The 22,659-nt window shown below is 41.3% G+C and overlaps 1 protein-coding gene across 1 annotated transcript; it reads right to left on the bottom strand.

The window, feature by feature from the left end:
• Positions 1 to 2,408: 2,408 nt before the first annotated feature.
• Positions 2,409 to 22,528, bottom strand: LOC139755647 (glucose dehydrogenase [FAD, quinone]-like). The gene is made up of 13 exons (XM_071674262.1): positions 22,352 to 22,528; positions 12,112 to 12,299; positions 10,711 to 10,913; positions 10,325 to 10,517; positions 9,279 to 9,416; positions 8,320 to 8,441; positions 7,020 to 7,076; positions 6,383 to 6,496; positions 5,442 to 5,598; positions 4,843 to 5,000; positions 4,030 to 4,207; positions 3,608 to 3,833; positions 2,409 to 3,073 (listed from the first exon to the last, which is right to left on the bottom strand). The coding sequence occupies exons 2-13, from the start codon at positions 12,248 to 12,250 to the stop codon at positions 2,920 to 2,922; spliced, it is 1,839 nt and encodes a 612-aa protein (XP_071530363.1). The 5' UTR covers positions 12,251 to 12,299; positions 22,352 to 22,528; the 3' UTR covers positions 2,409 to 2,919.
• Between the last annotated feature and the right edge of the window lie 131 nt (positions 22,529 to 22,659).

The following is a 22,659-nucleotide window of genomic DNA, read 5'->3' as shown; positions in this document are numbered from 1 at the left end:
GGTGTGACACACCGGCGCGGGCCGTGGGACATTAACCTGTCAGGTGTTATGCCGCTTTATGCTTGGAATGAGGATGTAGTTGTGACATGTCAGTCAAAACGGCGAACAAAATTAGCTTAGCCATGCCCACACCTGAGTTTGTATTGTATTACACATTCTTAACCACCAGATATATATATATATATATATATATATATATAATATATATATATATATATATATATATATATATATATATATATATATATATATATATATATATATATATAACTATCTGACTCGTCAGAACCATTGGGAGGGTGGTCAGCCAGTGTGTGTATGTATTTGTGTGTACGTGTGTGTGTGTGTGTGTGTGTGTGTGTGGGAGAGAGAGATATTCCTACGAATGTTACCTTAGAATATAAACATTGCCAGTCACCTTGTAGATATAGTGAATGGAGAATGCACTGATGACGGTGACAATGAAAATGATAATGACGATAATGACGAGTCCCGTATGTGAAGTCGATGTGATGATGTCTGTAATTACATTCTTAAGATATAACACTTAAACTAATCAATACCAAACCTTAATGATACAAAAGCGTAATATCCATTGTTAACCTTCTTTCTTACACATTGAGAATATATTCATACATCACTCAAGAAAATATCACAGAGAAGACTGCCACATTTTGCCGTTCCGGCTCTAAACCCAACCCTTTCACATTTGATTAAAGAAAGATTAATCAAGTATTCAAAGCCTAGACACTCATGTCCAGGGAGAATATTATATCAAGACGAATATTTCAGTTTGCCCTGAGAAAGAAAATCTTATCTTTTCATGTAGGACGTGATAGGAAATCTTTTTAAGTTAGCACTCACTACATCCTTCTTACATTCTTTACGAAACTTTCTCAAGCAATTTGAAAATATCAAAAGCATAATGAAAAAAAGTAATATTAAAGCACAATTTTTTTTTGCATAAACTCAGTATCACAACAGCTACTTAGGCATAGATATAATTCATATATATATATATATATATATATATATATATACATCAAATACAGATGAGGCTTGAAAACATATCTTTATCTACAACATAAAATATATGGAAAAACAAGATATATGTGTCGTGCACAGAATGTATATGTATATATATCACGACATTATGAATCGCTTAATTGACACAAACGTTTGAAAATGTATATATATATATACATCGAGCAAAGGTCTTATTATCTAACAATAATGTGTCATTTTTCTCACAAACTGGGATGATAAAGGTAAACACAGAATAGAAGCATTAACACCAACCATTTCAGTCCAAGATCAATGAATATCAGTTGCCATTAAGAGAGTTTTACATTCCGTAAACAGAGTCTAAATACTGTATAAATTACTTTCCGAGGTGTTGGTCACTTTTCACCAAAGAAGTAATCTTTTTATGCTAATGTTTCAGTACTGAAACAAAAATAACTCAAAAACAATTTCAGAGCATAACCTGTTTCATGGAACAAAATGAATATAACTTCAATGTAAGTTATATATTTTACAAGCTTTTCTGTCTATATTGATTAGCAGATGATAATGGACTTTATCCATTACATTCTAGTTACTTGATCAAATCTCTCTTCATAGTAACGTAGATGAGAGCTAACAGTGTTCTTTATCAAACCATACAAACACCAGCAAATTTCAATAGCATGTACATCGCCCTACAACGAACATTTAGGTGTTCATTTCTCAGTACAGACTTGAATTTAACCTTCACGTCAAAATCTCTCTCTATAACTCATTCTGTTGTAATATAACTGTAATCTACGGTTTGCATATCAGATTACGAATTATTAGCATATCTACACAGGAGGACAGTATTGCATGAGTTACGGGTATAAACAAAATAACATTGACGGAAAATACCCCCTGTCTGGAGAAACCTCTTCTAGATAAAGTACCGAGAAGTGTCTTAATGACAAAGGATCAGATACTGAGCAGCAGGAGACCTTAACATAACAGTCAGTAGCAACCCCTTGAGAACCCTCAGGTCGGAGGAGACCCCATGTTCAAAGGTTCAATAAATAATCAAACTTTCTATATCGTCTATGATTATGAGGTAGATTATGAAATTGTGAATACTCCAGGATTAGGAGAGGCCACAAGGCGATGATGATAGGTGAAATGGACCTTTATAGAGTTTTCATAACAATTGTACACCACTGCATTCCTAAAGAATAATGTCTTTTTATACTTTTTTGCAAGTACACGAATGTTCTGTAGTAATATATATATATATATATATATATATATATATATATATTATCCCTGGGTACAGGGGAGAAAGAATACTTCCCACGTTAATCCTGCGCGTCGTAGAAGGCGACTAAAAGGGATGGGAGCTGGGGGCTGGAAATCCACCCATCTCGTTTTGTTTTTCTTAATTTTCCAAAAGGGGAGCAGAGAAGGGGGCCAAGCGAGGTTGTTTCCTCAAAGGCTCAATCCTCTGTCCTTAGCGCTACCTCGCTAACGCCAATGAAGTCTTCTTCATTTACACTTGCAACCATAGTTTTCCACAAATTAATACAGCCCTAAGACCCTTTCATCGGGGGCTCCTGCGGCACCGAAGCCACGCTACAATCAGCAGCTGGGCAATGATGGACTCATACAGGGTGTGAGGTTCTTCGCTGACAATCAAGCAACCTCGTACTAAGGAAAAATATTCAAGGAACTAAACAGTAAAAGTACTAACGAACTAACAGAATAAAATCCAGTGGTTCTGTTTCCTAATTCGGAAAGACACGTCTGACGAGACTGAATAAATAAACACTAGTCTTGGCTCAACAAGACCTACATCTTCATCTTGGAGGGATGAAGAAGAAGGGGGAAAAAAAAAGCTACATATACGACTTCGTTCCAAGCCATTCCGTTGGTGTAGTGTTATCGCAGCGTGGTGATGGGAGCGCTCCAGTCTTCCTTGATCAGGTCGGCTGCCTTCTCTGCGATCATGATGGTCGGGGCGTTGATATTACCCGAGGTGATCTGTGGCATGATTGAGGCGTCTATCACCCTCAGCCCACCTACTCCTCTCACCCTGGAAACAAACGTGGTACCAATTACAAAGCGATTTGGTCTTCCTGTGTGATTACCTGTTTGTACGAGAAGGAGAGAGGGTTTTTTTCTACGCTCGTTCGAGGATTTCTATTTCTTTAAAGTGTGTATGTGTGTGTGTGTGTGTGTGTGTGTGTGTGTGTGTGTGTGTGTGACTGTATGCATATTTGCGTGTGAACGTGTGTGTGTGTGTAAATGTATACACTATGAGTGCAATCTGCGTAAAAATGTATACGTTGTGCGTGCAATTTGCGTATGTATACATTGTGCGTGCAATCTGCGTACAGATGTATACTTTGCGCGTACAATCTGCGTATATGTGTTTGCGTCTCTGTAGTTGAGTGTGTTCCTCGTTCATACTGATTCCTGAAGAAAAAAAGAATATATGAATTGGGAAAAAATCAAATTCTGATATACTGACCAATCAAAGTAATCTGACGGACAGACAGACAGACACTCTCTCTCTCTCTCTCTCTCTCTCTCTCTCTCTCTCTCTCTCTCTCTCTGAGGGACTTACGCGAGTCTCTCATTCACGACGCTGAAGGGGTCAGAGAGCGGGCCCATCTTGCAGGTACCAGCTGGGTGGTAGGTGGTGCCCGTGAGGATCCTAGCGAAGCATTCCCAGTACCTGTCCGAACCGAAGACCTCGCGCTCACACCCCGGCAGCACTCGGTCGTAGAACTTCGCTTCGAACTCGTCTTTCAGAGCCGGCATTGACGCCACCTCCAGCGAGAATTTCAACCCTGAAACGTCATAACGAGAGGTTTAAGAGCCAGCAAACTAGGCCTGGCTTAATCTTTCTTCAATTTTTAAGACACTGATCTATAAAGTTTCTTAACTCGTCCATCAACACAGCCTTGTTAGAACCCAGTCGTTCTCAAAACTCCTAATCAACTAACCACTTTGGTCCTTTCCCACCTCCCCTCCTCTGATACTCACCTCTAAGGAGAGCCGCCATGTCGTCGGGGTGAGAGAAGTAGTTGGTGTCGATGAGCGGTGGCGTGAACGGGTTGACCGACTTTAGGGTGACGGTCCCGCTGCTCTTGGGTCGGTTGAGGACCGGGCCGATGGAGAAGCCTTCCTGGCCTGCAAGAGGCAGGTAGTACCTCTTGTACATCTGCCTCACACAGACACACAGACAGATCGTGAGTGTATTGAAGTGGAAATACAATAACAAGGCTAATCATAGCTAACTAAAATACGCTATTCATATATATATATATATATATATATATATATATATATATATATATATATATATATATATATATATATATATAAAATTCTTTTATACACTGTGCCATTTCCCGCGTTAGCGAGGTAGCGTTAAGAACAGAGGACTGAGCCTTTCAGGGAATATCCTCACTTGGCCCCCTTCTCTGTTCCTCCCCTATCCCTGGGGATAGGGGAGAAAGAATACTTCCCACGTATTCCCTGTGTGTCGTAGAAGGCGACTAAAAGGGGTGGGAGCGAGGGGCTGACGGAAAACCCTCCTTTCAGTTTTTCTTTTTTTTACTTTTTTACAAAAGAAGGAACAGAGAAGCGGGCCACGTGAGGATTTTCCCTCTGAGGCTCGGTCCTCTATCCTTTCCTCTAACTCTGACACACTAAAGACCAACGGAAACCAGAAGGCCATTTAACTACGCCATTACCGGTGATTAAAATCAACCAACCAAGTTCTCCCTTTTAAAATTGAAGTAGGCGTCCTTCCCCTATGGGCAAGTCTGGAGGAAGTGGAGGAGGCGACCTCACCTGCGGGCTGATGCCGAGGACGTACGAGGTGATGATGCCTTTGTCGTTGCCCAGGGTGAATGGCAGGAAGGCGACCTGGACCTCGGGCCAATAAGGGTCGCCTACCTCTGACAAGGGCCAGGCGTAGCCTTCGATCGATATGGGTATTGACAGCAACCCTGAAACCCCACAACATGCAGGCGTCACCAAGAGCATAAAATAATAACAATAATAACGATAATAATAATAATATCTTCATAAAACATATGCGCAGGTAAGTCACAACAGAACATGTGATTCAGGAATATGCTGGTTAGCCACAAGGGAAATAGAAAACCACGAAGATCCGATGGCTTTCGTGATAATTATTCACATCATTGATATAGTATTCCTGGAGATGCGACTTATTACCAAAACGCTTGGATCTTCGTGGTTTGTATCTCCATCCATTAAATCATCTTCCTCTTTATCCCAACTTTCATCATCTCTCTACCAATCTATCTTTTATATCAAGCTCAATAAAAAGCACAATGTCGGTGTGCATACTGCATCTTCACTGGCTATTTTACAATCACCCACACCTTTTAGAATGAAACTTTACCAAAGGCACATAACCTTACCGTTCCTTTGAGCAATGTACTGCGAAACAACACTGGGTCTGACCGTGTCCAGGATATGGTAGGCCGAGCCATTCTTGATCGTCCAAGCTGGTCCACTGAGATATGGGTGATCTTTTAAGTTCTTTCCCACGCCCGGAACGTTAGCCACTACTGGAATCTGTATCGGAGTAAAGGCTGGATGAAGAAGTGCATAGGCGGTGCAGGTTAAAAAAAAAATTATCTAGTAAAGCAGTGCAGATGGATTGGTGTTTGTGGTACATGGGAAGGACAGATAATAGGAGACCTGATGGTCCTATCTGTCTAAGACGCCTGTTCCCTTCAGGAACTTCCTTAAGCAGGGTGACCTACGGCAAAAGTCTCTCCATAACTAGCGAACTCCAGTGCCGCTTCTTAGCCTTTCGTGCCTCACCCTTAACAGACCATCGGCAGACGGCAATTTTAACCTAAACAGAGACTCCTACCTAATGGTCCTACCTGATGGTCCGAAAAGAAATAATTTGTAAAACAGAGTCTGAAAGTAGTGGTATATAAAGGATAGCAAAGCAGTAGGTGTATCGTCGAAATGGATACAGAGATGATATCCTAGTATGGCAGCACTTAAGTAAAAGGTTGCCTTTGAGTTCTCTAACATGGCAGTGAAGGCGGTCCACCACTTATATCATAGTGGTTTAGTTGACGATACACTTGCAACACTGAAGGGAGTCACTAACTCACACCTCGGTAGTGTATATAACACTGGCGCACATATACCGTATCAGCGAAGGTGAGTGAATTCGTAAGAGAACGGAGAACAAACGAGAATGTTTATTCATATATTCTAATCAGCACAGGACGACCGGCACTCACATCTCATGCTGATACGGAAGCCACGGTGCTTTTAGGATAGGAGTCGTGACATCTCAGTACCTACACTCCTGTAGACGTGAGGAATCTTTACTTACACCGTGGTGGTGGAGGTGATGTGCAGGTCCCACACCCGAGAGCATAAGGATGTGTGGGGAGCCGATGGCTCCAGCGGACACCACTATTTCCCTCCTGGCATATGCAACCTTGACCTGCAGGAGACGTATGCAACTTAAAATCAGTCGAGCATGTGTGTGTGTGTGTGTGTGTGTGTGTGTGTGTGTGTGTGTGTGTGTGTGTGTAATCATCTATTTATCATCATTATCTGTATTGTAGGTGTTGGGAGCTTCACACTCGTGGTCCCCATCTGTTGAACATTATCATAATGCAACTTTTCAAAATTATCTATACCATCTGCATATATATATATATATATATATATATATATATATATATATATATATATATATATATATATATATATATATATATATATATATTAGATGAGTCTTACATTGCAGTATGATGAACTTTTTTCTACATTTGTTATATCACCAAAGAGCAAACTATTTTACTCTTACTTTATGCTACTCAACATGGTCTAGTCTACTACAACCATGTTTTTCAATCTATCAAGTTAACGTTATATCTTCACCCACAAATCACACTACTACTGCACAAACCCTGGATGGAATCAGCAATATAAAAATGAGTTTCTTAAGAGAGATGTCTCACCTGTCCTCTGTTAAAGAATTGGACACCAACGGCACGCTTGTTCTCGTCAAATATTATCTGAAAAGAGAAAGAGAATATTGAGTAGATATCACACCTGCCTCATTCCATTAAGGTTCACGTGTTTGGAAAAAGATGTAAAAGAAGTGAGAAGTTATAGCAAGTTATAACAAGGTTTTACAGAGATTCTCTGAATTTAATGAGAATGTGTGTGTGTACGTCTTTTTTTTATGGGCACTGATTATTTCTCGTGGCTAAAATGAAACTACTATTACATTGAATACGATTATACGTTCTCTCTAATACTTTACATGTGTAGTACAGCTGATGTTATGCTGGTAACAGAAGAAAAAAAAAAAGATTCCTCCGTAAAAAAAGAACAGATAATAAGCACATCTGAAAACTCGCTGGCAAAAAAAAAAACCTGTTTGGCGAAAGCGGTAGAATGTCGACCATGTGGGAAATGGGATTTTCCAAGTACGCAACGACCTGTCTTCATGCATCAGCGTTTGCGGTGGATCAGTAAAAATTACATCATTTTCATTTTCATTTTCACTCATTCTGCACGAGAAGTTATATGTGGCTGACAGTGGTTAGCGTTCCTGACAACGACGCATTCACCGGCCGCCTAGGGTCGAGCGCATAAATTTGAATCTTTGGTTTACGGCAGTCGGTCCACAGTCAATCCAGCTGTTCATCCACCCTAGAGGTTGGTCGATAAAATGGGTACCTAGATCAGGCTAAGGTAACTCACATTAGTCGCTTCTTGTATAATCGTTCTCTACCATCTAAACCCTGAAACATATCTGGATATTGGTTAATGTAATAACAAAATAAAGTGACTTTAGGACGTGGCTACACTTATGAAAATCTATATCAAGGCTGCCTTCATACAAACCTTTCTTAATTAAGGCTTCACACATACAAGTCTACTTTAAATGAGAAGTGAAAAGAGGAAAGCAAAGGAACCAGAGTACGAGTGGTGGAAAAAAAAAAAAAGACGAGACAAGATCTGCTTATATAAGCTGCTGGTCCGGGGGGGTTGCGGGGGGGGGGAGGCGTGTTGAACATCACGATAGGAAAATAAACGTAACCTATCTAGCAAGCGTAATGCTTGAACACACACACACACACACACACACACACACACGTTGAACTCACAGGTGGCGTGTAGCTCTACCTCACCTGATGACGTGTACACCCTCATTGAAACTGCACAATTCGATCGACGATAAAAACACCTTTTTTTTCCCCCCCTCCCAATCCCCCCCTCCTTCTGTTGACGATGACGTAATCACCATACCTGAGTGACGTGGGCGTTCAGTGCGACGTGGAGGTTGGGTCGGAAGGCGCTAGGCTTGACGTAAGCTTCAGCAGTCGACCATCGCAGCCCGTTACGTGTGGTCAGCTCAACCTCGAAAAAACCTGTAAGGTTTAGTGTGTCAGTTAGGCTCTCTGGTGTTATGAAAAAGTGGCGGAGAAAGTCTTACTCCCCCACTACCATTTTTTTCTATGCCGACACCGGACATTTAAAACCCAACTTTCCATACTTTCCAGTGGATGAAATTTCACTCAGCTTAACTGTATATATATATATACATATAAGCAGGAAGTTATCTCAGCAACGACTGTGCGACAACAGTCGAACAAGTTTTGGTCTAGACTGGTCTAAGGAGAGTCAGTGGGTGAGGAGAAAAGCATGCTATTATTAAGGTACATTTACAGTACGTGATATATACAGTGGTTCGGTTTTCTATCTTCACACACACACACACACACACACACATATATATATATATGTGTATGTATATATATATATATATATATATATATATATATATATATATATATATATATATATATATATATATATACATATATATATATATTATATATGTGTACAACACCTGAGGTGATTTTAACGCCTGCTCGAGGTTACACTGCGAGTGGAAAGACACCTTGGCAAGGAGGTATCATTGGAGTTACATTTTCCTGCAACTGTAAGTGGCGCAGCACTGAGGACCAAGAACCTTTAGAAATGTCTTGGGTAACACCAGGAACCTCCCATACGAACTGGTGGTGGAACCGAAGTGTGAACATGCAAACACACAAAATACATCTACTTCCATCGCGAGGACAGAACGTGGATGGTCACAGCAGGGTGGGGGTCGTTTGGCACATGGTCTGGCCAGGGTGTCTGGGCACCACACATAATGATACACCAGCCTAGCTAAGGAAGATGAATGGACAGGAGCAACTCACCGTTCTGGTTAGGGTCGCTAGGATCGACGATCTTGTACCCAAGCTGTTTTCCCGCCTTCAGGAACCCGCCGAGGACCCGGGTACGCCAACGCTTCTTCTCCACGACCAGCGGGCCGCCGAAGCCGTGCAGTCGGTTGGCTGCAGAGACAAACCGGTTAGCATCGTCTCAGTTACCATAGGAAGCGAATCCATCCATCTACTTACGAGTTACCCTACTAGCTTCATAATTATCCATACATCTCCTGATTTTGTTTTTCATCAAACTGCTCATTAATATTATCATTCTTATTTTGCATAGTAAAGACATTTATCATTTCATACCATTATTTTTACGTTGACCAGTGATGATATTTGTCAATGTAATTTGTATGATAATCATCCTTGTCGTTACCGACAATGGTTTCGATCTTGCATTTATCAAAAGAGAAAATACTGCCCACGTATCTCCAACGCGATCGTAAAAGGCGACTAAGGCGGGGCGGGAATGTGGGGAGATTAGGTATTCTAACTTACATAAACTTTCTAAAACGGAGAAAAGACAAGCGAGGATCGTACCCAATATGTGTGATTGCTTGTTCCCAGCGCTGAGGCGGAAAAAGGGAAAGAATGTATAACTATATATATATATATATATATATATATATATATATATATATATATATATATATATATATATATATATATATATAGTGACCTACACGCCCCAGTCAAGGTCATCCGGGTGAAAGACATAGGTTAGAGAGAGAGAGAGAGAGAGAGAGAGAGAGAGAGAGAGAGAGAGAGAGAGAGAGAGAGAGAGAGAGAGAGAGAGAGGAGGTGGGAATGAATCAAAGGCTCAGCAAGTACTTGTCTGTTGACCTTCCTCCTCTTAAAAGTAGAAAGGTGACAGAAAATGGGAAGTATTCTACAGCTTAGCTATTGAAAGGAATGTGACGTGGAGACATCATAAAGACCAGTAACTACTAATCATAATTATCATTATCACCTACGGCACAAGATCAGACGTGCATATCCGCTCTCGACAGCAACGCCTCGTCTTCACTCACCTTTCTTCTTATTCTTTATCTTTACTCTGTAGTCTTCCATTTTCTTGAAGTACTTCAGGACATCCTTGTAGCCCCAGCCCGGGTTGCCCATGCGCTCCCAATTGTCGAAGTCGCGCCTGTTGCCCCGCACGTAGAACAAGGAGTTGAGCACAGAGCTCCCGCCAATGACTCGGCCTCGAGGGTAGGGTATACGCTGTGGAGGAAAGCGACGGTCGGTGGCGTGGACAGTTGCACGGAGTGATACAGTCTTGATCAAGATTACAGAAGCTTAGGCTATAATCTCTCTCTCTCTCTCTCTCTCTCTCTCTCTCTCTCTCTCTCTCTCTCTCTCTCTCTCTCTCTCTCTCTATCTATCTATCTATCTATCTATCTATCTAAGTACTTACATTTTGTGTGTACCCGTAGAAGGAGTTTCGTTGCGGGGTCGTAAAGTAATTCCAGTCAGCGTCGCCTCTCAGGAGCAGCTGATGGTAGCCCGGCACGTGACTTTCTAAAGGTGGCTTCCCACCAGCCTCTAGGAGAAGCACCTTCCACCCGCTGATCTCGGACAGCCGCGAGGCCAGGACGCTCCCAGCCGAACCTCCGCCAACTGCAAGACATCGAGAAAATATAAATCTTCAGTGGAGCAATATCAACGGAAAAGAATATGTTGATACTCAGGTTAGCCTGCAACTTGAATAGATATGATAACAAATACATCAATCTACTATAGATATAATAACAAAACAAATACCAAAAGCAAGTCTCTTAACAAAATGAAGACCCCAACTTCGAATGTCGTCAATTAGAATACCTTAACTAAAACAAGACCCTACTTCGAATACAATCGAATACAATACCTTGACAAAATCAAGTCCACGCCGCAAGCACCAATAAATACAATACCTTTACAAAAGCAAGTCATCCTAGCATTTAACAATAGCATGATTCCCTAACAAAAGTACTTGAACAATCAGCTATGGTAAGGTTTCTTTTTAGTTATCATTCCTCTCGCTGTTATATTCTCAGAGTATACGACCGAGTTAATATGTTTGAGTTACTAAACCTGTTGATAAAACAGAGTCACGTATCTAAATATATTTCATTCAGTCTCTCTTGGTATAACCGAACCCCTGGCACCTGTTGATATATCGAATCACTGCCATTGTTGATATATATGAATCAACGAACTATGTTGACATAGCAGTCACTGTCCTTGTTTATAAATCTGAATGAACGGTCCTGTTAATGGATGTACGAGTCACTGTCCTTGTTATAACAGAGTCACTGACTCGGTTAATTCCTCTAAATCACTGGCTTTGTTGACATATTGAATCACTTGTCTTTTTGATACATCCATTGGCCCCTGTTGACTATCGTTACACAAATTACCGTTCCTGTTATTACATCTAAGTCACCGTGCCATCAGCAAAACACAACTGACTCAACAAGGAAGGAGGAAGGAGATCAACTTCCTATCCGTTAAGAGGTATGAGATCGCGACCCTTCATGACAATGTTTCGGAAATACAGAGAATGGAACAAACATACCAAAATGAATACGGACACTCATATAGGATGAAAGACAGACAGAGAGAGGCTGACGGTAGGATGTAGAGAAATCCAGTGACAAAGTAGCAGAGGTCTAACAAACAAACCCATACACACACAAGCAGGAAAAGAGAAAAACAAGAGACAAAATACAGCCAACCGAGTAAACATACAGACAGACATACAGCCAAGCGCAATCAGAAAGACAGACGGACAAATGAATAGAAAGACAGCCATGGAGCCGACTGGGGGCCGTACCTATGATGAAATCATACTGTGCGCTGAGCCTGGAGGAGGCGTCGTAGTCGTGTAGTCCTGCCTCCCTCAGTATCACGGCCAGCAGCACCCGCAGCAGCAAGACCGGCACCGCCCGCAACACACGGAGTTGCACGGTCATCCTGTGGCGGCAAGTCTTCGCTGATCTCAACCCCTTGCGCGTAGTGTCACTGGAAAGAAAGAAGCAAACAGTGAGTCAGTCGTGAAGACCCACTCACCCACCCACTCCCAGGCGTCACGTCCCTGTTGTTTTGATCCAGAGGGAGTTCCTTAGTTGTTTACTCAATGCCCTCTCGTTTGAACTTGTATCGCACAGTCCCAACAGGAATGGAGAAACAGAAAAGATGATATAATTACAAATCCTGCTTGTAAATATCAGAAAATGTGAACCCCAAAGGAAAACCTTAAGCTAAGCTTCAGACAATTTCAACAAGATGGCAGAATACTATGAAGCTTTAGTATGATCACTAGTCTTTCTATAAATGCAAATAGTGCTTCGACTTCTAATAATACCGGTCCATTGACAACCATCGACAAATTTGTAAAAATGTACACAAAAAAAAATCACTAAAGAGGCATTCAATGATATCCTCTGTGGATTAAAATCCTTATAAATTCTATCTTGGTCTCCTTCACATCTGTTTACAATATTTGAAAGAATAATCTCCAGTAAGGTGTCCAGCTTTAGTATTATGTAACGTAGGTTATCTTAGATGTATGTGGCCATTAAAGGGATTCATGTCTCTTAATTTTGTGCTTTGTTAATTTGATAGATAGAAGAAATATAGCTAATATTTAAATATGGTTTACAAGTTCAGGTTTTATGTGGCAAAGGTGTGGAGGATGACAACGAGATGAAGCTGGAATATGAAGGATTTTCCCTTTCATTGGCAGGAAAAGTTAAAAGTAATAGGGGGAATTTGAGGTAATCATGATTCAGCTCTGGTGGGATGCATGTGGAATGACGTAAACAGACTCGTTCTCTGGCGATGTGTCTTCGTTTTTCTTGGCCTTCCTGATATGTATATATATAATCATCCCGACTGGGGTTAGAAGTAAGTAAATGAACTCTTAAGAGATGAAGACTGTAACTATACAACGTCAGGCGTCAGCTGTTACCGCATGGCCTCGCTATTGTCCGACTGAGGAGCAAAAAAAAATATATATATAAATGAATAAATAAACAACGAGTCATGTGTGACGGCGACTCATCCTCTAGGTCATATGTCTGTTCTTCTTGGCCTCGGTACTCTCCCTCTTGACGAAGAAACATGAAAAAAAAATCCATTTTCCAGTATCATGTCTCCTTCCCTTCACCCCATCCCCCCAAGCACGCTCTCCAGTTCTACTCCTCTGTGAATAATAAATGAGCTACGAATCCTTAAAGCAGATTCATTTTTTCCTTACACCATCCTTCTTCATCCTAGTTTCCTTTCATTGTGGCTTTAGTAAAAAAGTAGGTCATGCGTTATCTTGGCCTCCAAGCGGAGACCTTTAATTCACCATTGCGTCGTCATTATTTAATCTCTTGTCTCCACTGGCGATGCATTACCTTGGTACTGACCTTCCATCACCCTGCCACTCTGCCTGTAGTCAGAGTATTAATCACCAGGTCGAATGTATCTGCAGATATTATCATACTCCTGTGCTTTCCTTGACCCCTTTCTCTCTCTCTCACCAGCAGCGTCGTTGAAGTAGGTGAGCGGCACAGAGGCCACACGGTGTTTGGGGATACGCTTGTGGGTTCTGCTTGTCTTGAACCTAGCTTCGAAGCATCGATCGTCTTGGGCTTCGAAGTATCGATCGTCTTGGGCTTCGAAGCTTCGATCACCTCGGGTGATTAATAAGGGGCCGGATCATGGTCCGTACGAACACTGCTCCTCCCATTTCCAGAGACCAACCCCCCCTTGCACGGTCCTCCCTCTGCCTGTAGACCTCCACCCCTGCGCCATCCTCCACGCCCAGGATCCTCCCACCCCCCTAACACGGCCTTCCCATCCAAGACACCCCCACCCGCACCCTACCACACGGCCTCCCCAGACACCCCCAACCTGCCTAGTCACCGTGGCTGCCGGTGACTTGTCTGGTCTCTCCCCATGAAGGCTTGCGCCAGACATAGTCCACATAAACACAGTCTGTAAAATATACACTAAGAGAAGAGCAATTCCTTTTTTTTTTTTTTCCCGGATAAAACTACATCGGAAGAGTGTTGACATTTTTTTCCCTTTTCAATGCAAGGCAACATTTCTGTCACCACGGAGGTCGTATTTACTATGGCGTACATTTGCTGCTGTTGTTGTTGTTGTCTTGTTGTCTTGTCGTGCCTACTTTCTATAGCCTAACAACAAAAGTCTGGTGCAGGTCACTGGCTCCGATTACGAATCCCTCCAAACGTGTATCATTATCTACCGGGCCGCCCAAACTGGTTTTTGCCGTCACTGACCAAGTTTTACCTTGAATTCTAACAAACTGTAAACCTTTTTTTTCCTTAGTTTTATATATATGTCGTCCTTGATCTTCACGTATTGTTTTGCCACCTCGGATATGAATCGTCTTCGCTGATTTAATTTGAACTGAGTCCTTCTAAACAAGATCCGGATTAGGAAGATTCACTTAAACGGACGACGAATAAGGCAATGCGCGGAACCCGTTAACCAGACATGACTCCTTTCTCAGACACTGTGGGTTTGTTTGAGACGTGGCACATCCGCTGGGTACCGTAAGAAGAGATGGGTGTGCGTTGGGTATATTGTTGACGAATGTTTATTCATGTGAAGGACTTGTGTCACGGCTCAGAACTCCGCATAAAAGGCCTGGCCTTGAATGAGGTAAAGAAAGAGAAGAGAGAAAAAAGGAATAATTTAAAAAGGGGAGTGAGGATTAGAATCAAATTATTAGATCAATATTTTCCGAAAAAAAATAAAAGATAAAATCATGAAGTTAAACATGAACTGAGAACAAATTTTGAACCATATTCTGAAATAATGTTAAAGTAATGCGTAAGAATAAAGAAAAATAAAGCATACGAACCATAAATGTATTCAAGAAACTGGTGATATAGAATTACCCCTAAAAATGTTTACTCTGTACTTGACAGTCGTGAAATATAGATGATAACAACATAACTCTAACGATATATATATATATATATATATATATATATATATATATATATATATATATATATATATATAGACAGATAGATAGATAGATAGATAGATAGATGGATAGATAGATAGATAGATATAAATATATATATAAAGCGTTTCTATTCTCGCGAACCACAAAGAACTTTAACAGTACCCAAGACGTATTCAGCATTTGTTTATACGCAAACCACAAGCCCATCTCTTACTTAACATAACACACTGACGCACCCGCTCAAAGTTTACTGAAGAACCGGAAAACAGTAGCATGACTCTCACCTGTAGCTAACCGGATCCACGTAAGATCCTGACACAATGGGAGAGGAAAAAAAAAAAAGAAGGCAATTGAGCGTAATGCTAATCTTACATACCACACCAAGCAACATGTCGACCTTGCCCTAGTCTAATGCTTCGCCCCCAGACTCCTGAAGGTGCACGCGGCGGGTAAGTGATTAATTATTGTTTGTGTGTTACGGGTAGCGAGTTTTATGCTAGCGTTGCCGCGTCTCTTAATCTTGTATATATATGTGCCACACACACACACACACACACACACACACACACACACACCAGCCTAAGCAAGGTACAACCAGAGATATCTTTTTTTTCTCTAAAATAGTTTGCTGTGGAACTAGAAAGTCACTGACCTTTGGGGATTTCCTCTAACTATATGTCTATCCATTAATATATATATATATATATATATATATATATATATATATATATATATATATATATATATATATATATATATCATAGAACATACTAACCTTCAAAAGCCAGGATCAAACCCGGGACCCCTTTGCCACAGGCAGCAATGCTACCGCAATAAACCTGTCTACTTATAAGCCTTTGTATTCTAACCGTGACCAGTGAATGAAAGTTCCAAGCATGACCTCACCTTTCCCCCAGGTCACGGCCGTGGTCAACTTCCCCACATCACCCCAGCAAAAAAAAAAAAAAAAAAGAAATAGGAAAGAAAAAAAATACCTGCATCATGTAAGTCGTGTATACCCCCTCCCTCCCTCCTCCACTAACGCTTCCCTTACAGGGCACTGCAGTATGAAGGCAGACTCTCGCAACCAGCTCATGCCCCGTCTTTTCAAGTGATGGTTTGTTTACGTTGATCAGCTGTGTTGTCATTATGAGTCGCGTGACGCTGCCACAAAAAAAAAAAAAAAACATTTACTATTATCTTTTTCCAAGTTGATGTGACTTTTCGTTGCACGAATAGAATTAGTTTAACCAACATCGAAAAAAAAGTTTTTTTCTTCAATATATAATTTATCTTCCTATTGCTATTCATTAGCTGTTCTCACGAAAACTCAGGTAAACTACTAACAAATGAAAAGGTTGAAGTACTGAATCATTGTAAATAATGATGTGATCAATGGAAATAAATGCAACTGAAAATGGGTAAAGTTACAGATAAATGAAAACAGCATTTGCAACTGGTTATACGAGGGACTACAAGCCTTATGATTTTATTGATACGTGAAATATTATGATGTAAAGTGCCGACGACTTATGTGATTGGTGTACTTGACCCAAGCATCGATGCCTCTTATGCAGACACTGATACTTCTGATTCAGGCACTGATGCCTCTAATCCATGCTCTAATTTCTCTAATCGAGGCACTGATGCCTCTGCACCAGATAGTGAGGGGCCCCTGATCCAGAGGCAGTGAACAGAACACACGGCACACCACCAACACCATCATCTCTCAACCCTCTCCCACAGCGAAAGCCGTCCAGGAATGACACAACAATTTACAGCATCTCTGGCGTTACCAGACCCCGATCTTGTGCTGACCCTGAGTGAGGTCGTTGAGTAACACCCCCGAGTCAAGGAACTGGCGGGTCTGGTTCCACTACTCAGGTCTCAGGTCATGATTTCCTGTCGATTAAAATTACGCCAAGGGGAACGATCCCCACAGTTTCTTCTAATACCTTCCGCTTACATGATTTATATATATATATATATATATATATATATATATATATATATATATATATATATATATATATATATCAACCTATCTGTTACCCTGAACGTCATTCCCATTGATGTGTAAATCATGTTAATCATGTGCACCCTTTCGTTATCCTCACATTATGAGTGTGTTAACATGATATCTAAGACTTATCATAATCAACAATACACATCAGTGTTAATAGTCCCAAGGACGCATTGTCTTGTTTTGAGGTAGTGCTAATGTTTTCTCATACAATACCAGAACGACCCCGTCCTTGCCTGTGACCCTTCCGTGTGCTTGCATGCATTTCCTAGGTGAGTCATACAGTTTGACCTAACTTTCTCTCGGTTTAGGGATCAAACATATTAACTAGGCTGAGTGGAGGCTGGCTACTGGCCCAGCAGAACACGGAAGTGTTGTACAAAAATAGCATTGTGTGTCGCTCCCCTTCCAGATCTTCCAGCGCGAGTCTATAGCGGGAAATCCAGGGATTATTTTCCTGCGCTTCAAACACTCCCTTGTTTAGAAGCTGTGAGCTTTCGAAGCGCCGAGTTCCCGTTAGCTTTGTCTGGACACTGAGAGCTGAGTAGGACAACGAAGCGGACAGGCGACGTTCGACGCTTTCAACTTGTGTTTACATCTTTGATTAACATAAGGGAAAGCCACAAGAAATTAACAGGTTCCAAGTGTGTGTGAGATGACATTGTTTTTCCATCACTGCAAGGATATCTTTTGTCATTTTTTTTTTGGTCCCCTTTTCGAAATATCTGAAAACACAATGTTTGCTATGACCATTTTACACTCGAGTCGTCAGTAAATGTCATTCGGTTGTATTGCGCCTACCTCAATATTCAACGCAATGTTACGCTTAAAGGTAACATGTCACACGACTGGTCGAGGGAATTACTAACGGATGTACATTTGAAGGCTTCGATTCACGGGTTCAGAAAAACAAGTTTGATCTCTCAGGTTTCTTATCAAAGGGTTCACTGACTGTTACGGAACTGAGAAATCTCGAAGTGACTATGTTACGTAAATTTCTTACCAAAAATTTCACACAAGAAACTTTTTAAAGAGGAAAATTCACGTAAAGACATTTTCAACAATGCATTCGCACCGAGGTTTTGTATAGTGTGTAAAACTTGCATTCTAATGGAGCGCAGGAGGAAGAGATGACTAGGGTAAAATTCTCTAAAACATAGAATCCAACCAGGTTATTTAAGATTCCCAGTGAATGATACCCGGAGTTAATGGTAGAAAGTTTCATTGGCGAACTCTGTAGAAACCTAACCACCTATTGTCCACTAACCTCACAGCGAGTGGGGGTTACTTTTCTCCAGTTGCGATGACTTTTTTTTTTTAATGATACAACTTTTTCTCCGATGTGATGTCATGCTCTTACAAGCCTCTCCTTTACGAAATAACATGAACTGGCGGAAACAAAAATAAAAAAGACCTACTACGCAATTATATCATTTCTAACAATTACAAGAAATAGGAATGCACATTTGGTCCAACACTAATTCGAGAGATACGAAGGCAAGTCTGTCATCAACTTCTGAGTGGACGGTTTATAACCTACACTCTTGACTTCACAACGACCTGGGCTGGGCAATGACAAGGGCGGCTCCACGGTCAACATTTCTGATGGACCGGTCAGACTATGTCAAGGGTCGATGTTAACCTCAGGGTGGTGGGTGGACTCGCGTCTCTTAGCTGTCAAGAAAGCGTTTGTTTTTTGCCGCTTGAAATCAAAGAAAGGCCTTGCTGAAGCCGCTTTATAAAAACACACACTTTTATTGACATGAGCTTGCCCCTCAACACCTTTTTTCCGGGTAATATTAAGGGAGAAACTTGTTTCAAATGTGGGTCAGCAAAGTAGGTAACTCTTTCTAATATCTTAGTTCCTTGCTGAACAGTTAAATGAGACAATTGAGAGACTAACCGTATTCCTAAATGTCTAAATGTCCGGGACTTCCACAAAAATTCTAAAAGCCAAAGAGTTAAATACGCGTTAATGCAACAAATTCTGTTGTTTTATGTCTTTATATCTTCATCTACTTCCTCATTAAGTTCTAATTTTAACGTCCTTGTTTATGTTTGTCTAACCGTCCACTCTCTGTTGACTGAATGACGGTGAAACATATCCCACTCCTTAATCAGTTGGTAGCCTCTACAGGAAAGCCCAGTAAGGTAGACGAAAATCCAATATAGCCATATACAAGTCTTCAGTGATACACCTCAATTTATCCTAGGCTGAAAACGTCTGCCGTAACAGAAATTCCGCATGTATATAACTCAAACGCATACCTTCACTTTGCGTGTTTTTTTTTTTCCCGCTCTGTTATTCGATCTATCTCCATCACCATCTCTATTTGCTCAGCAATCAGTCAATCACTCAGTCCTGATGGTGTAGGCTCGCCCGCTAGCATGACGCTACCCCGTGCCAGACGCAGATCCGGCGAAGCTGGTTGCAACGGCGACTTACGGAGCCTAACCTCGCCTCGATTGCATACTTTTTATCTCATCAACTCGGGATTTCTTTCTTTTTATTATTGTTAGTTTTATCATCATTCCATTAAAATTGATCTACATCAGTTGCTATATATATATCATTTACTGTCTTTAAACATTCACTCGGTAGTATTCAAAAGTAGCTCCATGTAGCGCATAGAAATGCTGACGGCCACGAAGAGAGTAGGTACATATGAAAAGATTTTGTCAACATGATGAGCGAACGCGTAGCACTCACCGCCTAAAGTCTTGCTTGATGGATAATGCTGTTTCCCTCTGCAGAGAGAGAGAGAGAGAGAGAGAGAGAGAGAGAGAGAGAGAGAGAGAGAGAGAGAGAGGGATAATTATGTATCTACGAAGACATTTTGTCAAGATTTGGCTGGGCTGGCGCGTGGCGTTCACCTCACGTTTTGCTTGTATATCATGACATTTCCTTTCCTCTCTGCTACCACCCTGATTGCTTAATTATCTACTCTGGTTTTACCATAGCAGATTTTGATGTACCACACGTTGAAGATTTCGTTTCAATATTTACGTAGTTGTTCCATGTATGTTCCTAATTTCCCTTGGTAGTCTATACTCCCGCCATGGCTTTCATTTATTTTCGTTTGATTTATGCACGGTATGTTCCACGGTTTTATTGAGAGAGAGAGAGAGAGAGAGAGAGAGAGAGAGAGAGAGAGAGAGAGAGAGAGAGAGAGAGAGAGAGAGAGGGGTGGGAGGAAATTGTCCCGTGAGGTGTGGTGGCTGGGGTTCGGGGGAGAGTTGGGGGGGTGGGGAAAGTTGGTCGATGCCCCGGGTGCCCACTGTCCGTTTGTGGACACTGGAGCTGAGCTTTTTTTTTTTTATCTTTTTAACATTACATAACCTATTTTTTAATATGAAGCGAAAACCATTTTCCTCGTTGCCGCGTTGATTTGAGATTATTTCTTTTACAAAATAAGAACTTATAGTGAGAGAGAGAGAGAGAGAGAGAGAGAGAGAGAGAGAGAGAGAGAGAGAGAGAGAGAGAGAGAGAGAGAAAGCAGCTGTGCAAGACATATTCAACCCAAGTACGTTATCAAACACAAGATCAGTGGTTCCTTTGCAACAGCTAATAGATTTTGGTTCATTGTCTTATGTAATGCGGAAATAGTATTAAAGACAAACACTAATGTTCGCTCTGAATCTTTAAAACAGTTATGGTGCCTCTAAATCTAAGTAGGTCGATTGGTACGCCTCCTGCGTTCTCTCTCTCTCTCTCTCTCTCTCTCTCTCTCTCTCTCTCTCTCTCTCTCTCTAAGGATACCGGTTCGTGACGTCATGGGAAGGCTTCCCATAGTAAATCATACTCCAACGCGGAAGTAGAGTTGCATTACGTAGCTCTATTTAGCTATTCAACCACTAGAACTTTAAATCGCCTCGCTTCCCTCATATCACGTGTGGAATCATTAACACTCAACCTAATATTGACTAATCCTGTGAATAAATAATCATCAATTCTTTTTGTCTAATAGGCATATCAGATGTGACATTATCACACGCATATCTCTCTCTAAAATGAAATTCTTGAAAAGCTCCCAGCTCAGGTAATGCTTGTTCTTACATCATATCTTCTTTTTTGTGTGCGTAATGAGCGACATGGCTAGGGCAAGACAAACGTCAGTCAAGGCCATCTCGAGTGAACGAAAAAAGTAAAAGGAAAAGAGAGAATATCTTATCAGGACTTCGCAGGTGTATGCAAGACCTGAGTTCTAAGAAGAGCGAAAGACGAAAGGATAATTCCGCAGCTAAGCTGTTCGAGTTAAGAGTATGTATCATGAAAACTAAATTCAATAAAAAAAAAATTCCTCTAGAAGAACATGCTTGGATGTTCATAGATGACATATTTGAAATGGTGCAAATTACTTTCAGGGTGATGACCTTATTTATATGGGTTCTGTTGCCATTTTTTTACGTGCCTTCCTTACTTTTATATTATTTAATTCCACATTTCCCCTAATAAAACTTAAATCCTTGTATCATTCGATAAAAAATTCTCCAAATCATGCACCACGCCTGTCATTGTATGAGCGAAGCTACCACTGCAGAAAAAAAATCATTAGCTTAGTTACGCCGGCAACGATAACCCGCCTTACGTTATAAAGCCGGTTTTGTACCCCAGCAACGGAACAACAAACGTTAAACAGCCGGTTGGTCCGGTTACGTAAACTCTTCCTGCTCTTTTAGGTGTTCCAACACTTTTGTATTTGTATCTAACCCCGACGCTTTGTGGTGCAATGTCATCTCAGATAATCTACATTACCATCAGCAAACAGGAGGAAAGAATTTGCAATGAACTGTACGCCGTAAACAAGTTTTCTTTGTTTAGATGCATGTCTGTGCGTGTGACTTGTCCCTTGTGTTATTACGTATCTATATGTGTGAGCGTATGATTATATGTATTTGTCGGGAAATAAGTCACCAACACTTATTTACCTTAAGCCTGAAAGCAAATTTACAGCAACAGTCTTGTTTACGAAGATGACCCTTTCCCACTGACGCTCTTTTCCCTCCAAGAAACTAAGCTAAATAATCTTATGACTAAAAATGTATAGATCAAAATACCCGGTTGCAGGAAGATCTAAAGGTGTCTGGGGCCGCGCACGATAAATGCAGATCAACAGCAGCAGGCGAGGTGGAGATCTAGATGATCCAAAGACAGACGAAGCTGGAGAACCTCAACTCAGTGACTGCAAAGTTTGCCAGCGTACACCGGAAGACAGCGTGCGATGTGGACCGAGACTGAAGCTATACTGGTGATGTGAGAGTGCTGGTACCCTCCATCTAAGGTTACTGCTGACCTTGTTAGCATTGCGAGGAGCCACTGACTCGCCAGGATGGGCGGGGGATGCGCGTGAGGTCACTCGCGTCCC

The sequence above is a fragment of the Panulirus ornatus genome, chromosome 19 (genome assembly GCF_036320965.1).
Source record: "Panulirus ornatus isolate Po-2019 chromosome 19, ASM3632096v1, whole genome shotgun sequence".
NCBI lineage: Eukaryota > Metazoa > Arthropoda > Malacostraca > Decapoda > Palinuridae > Panulirus > Panulirus ornatus.
This window is presented reverse-complemented; position numbering and strand designations above follow the sequence as displayed.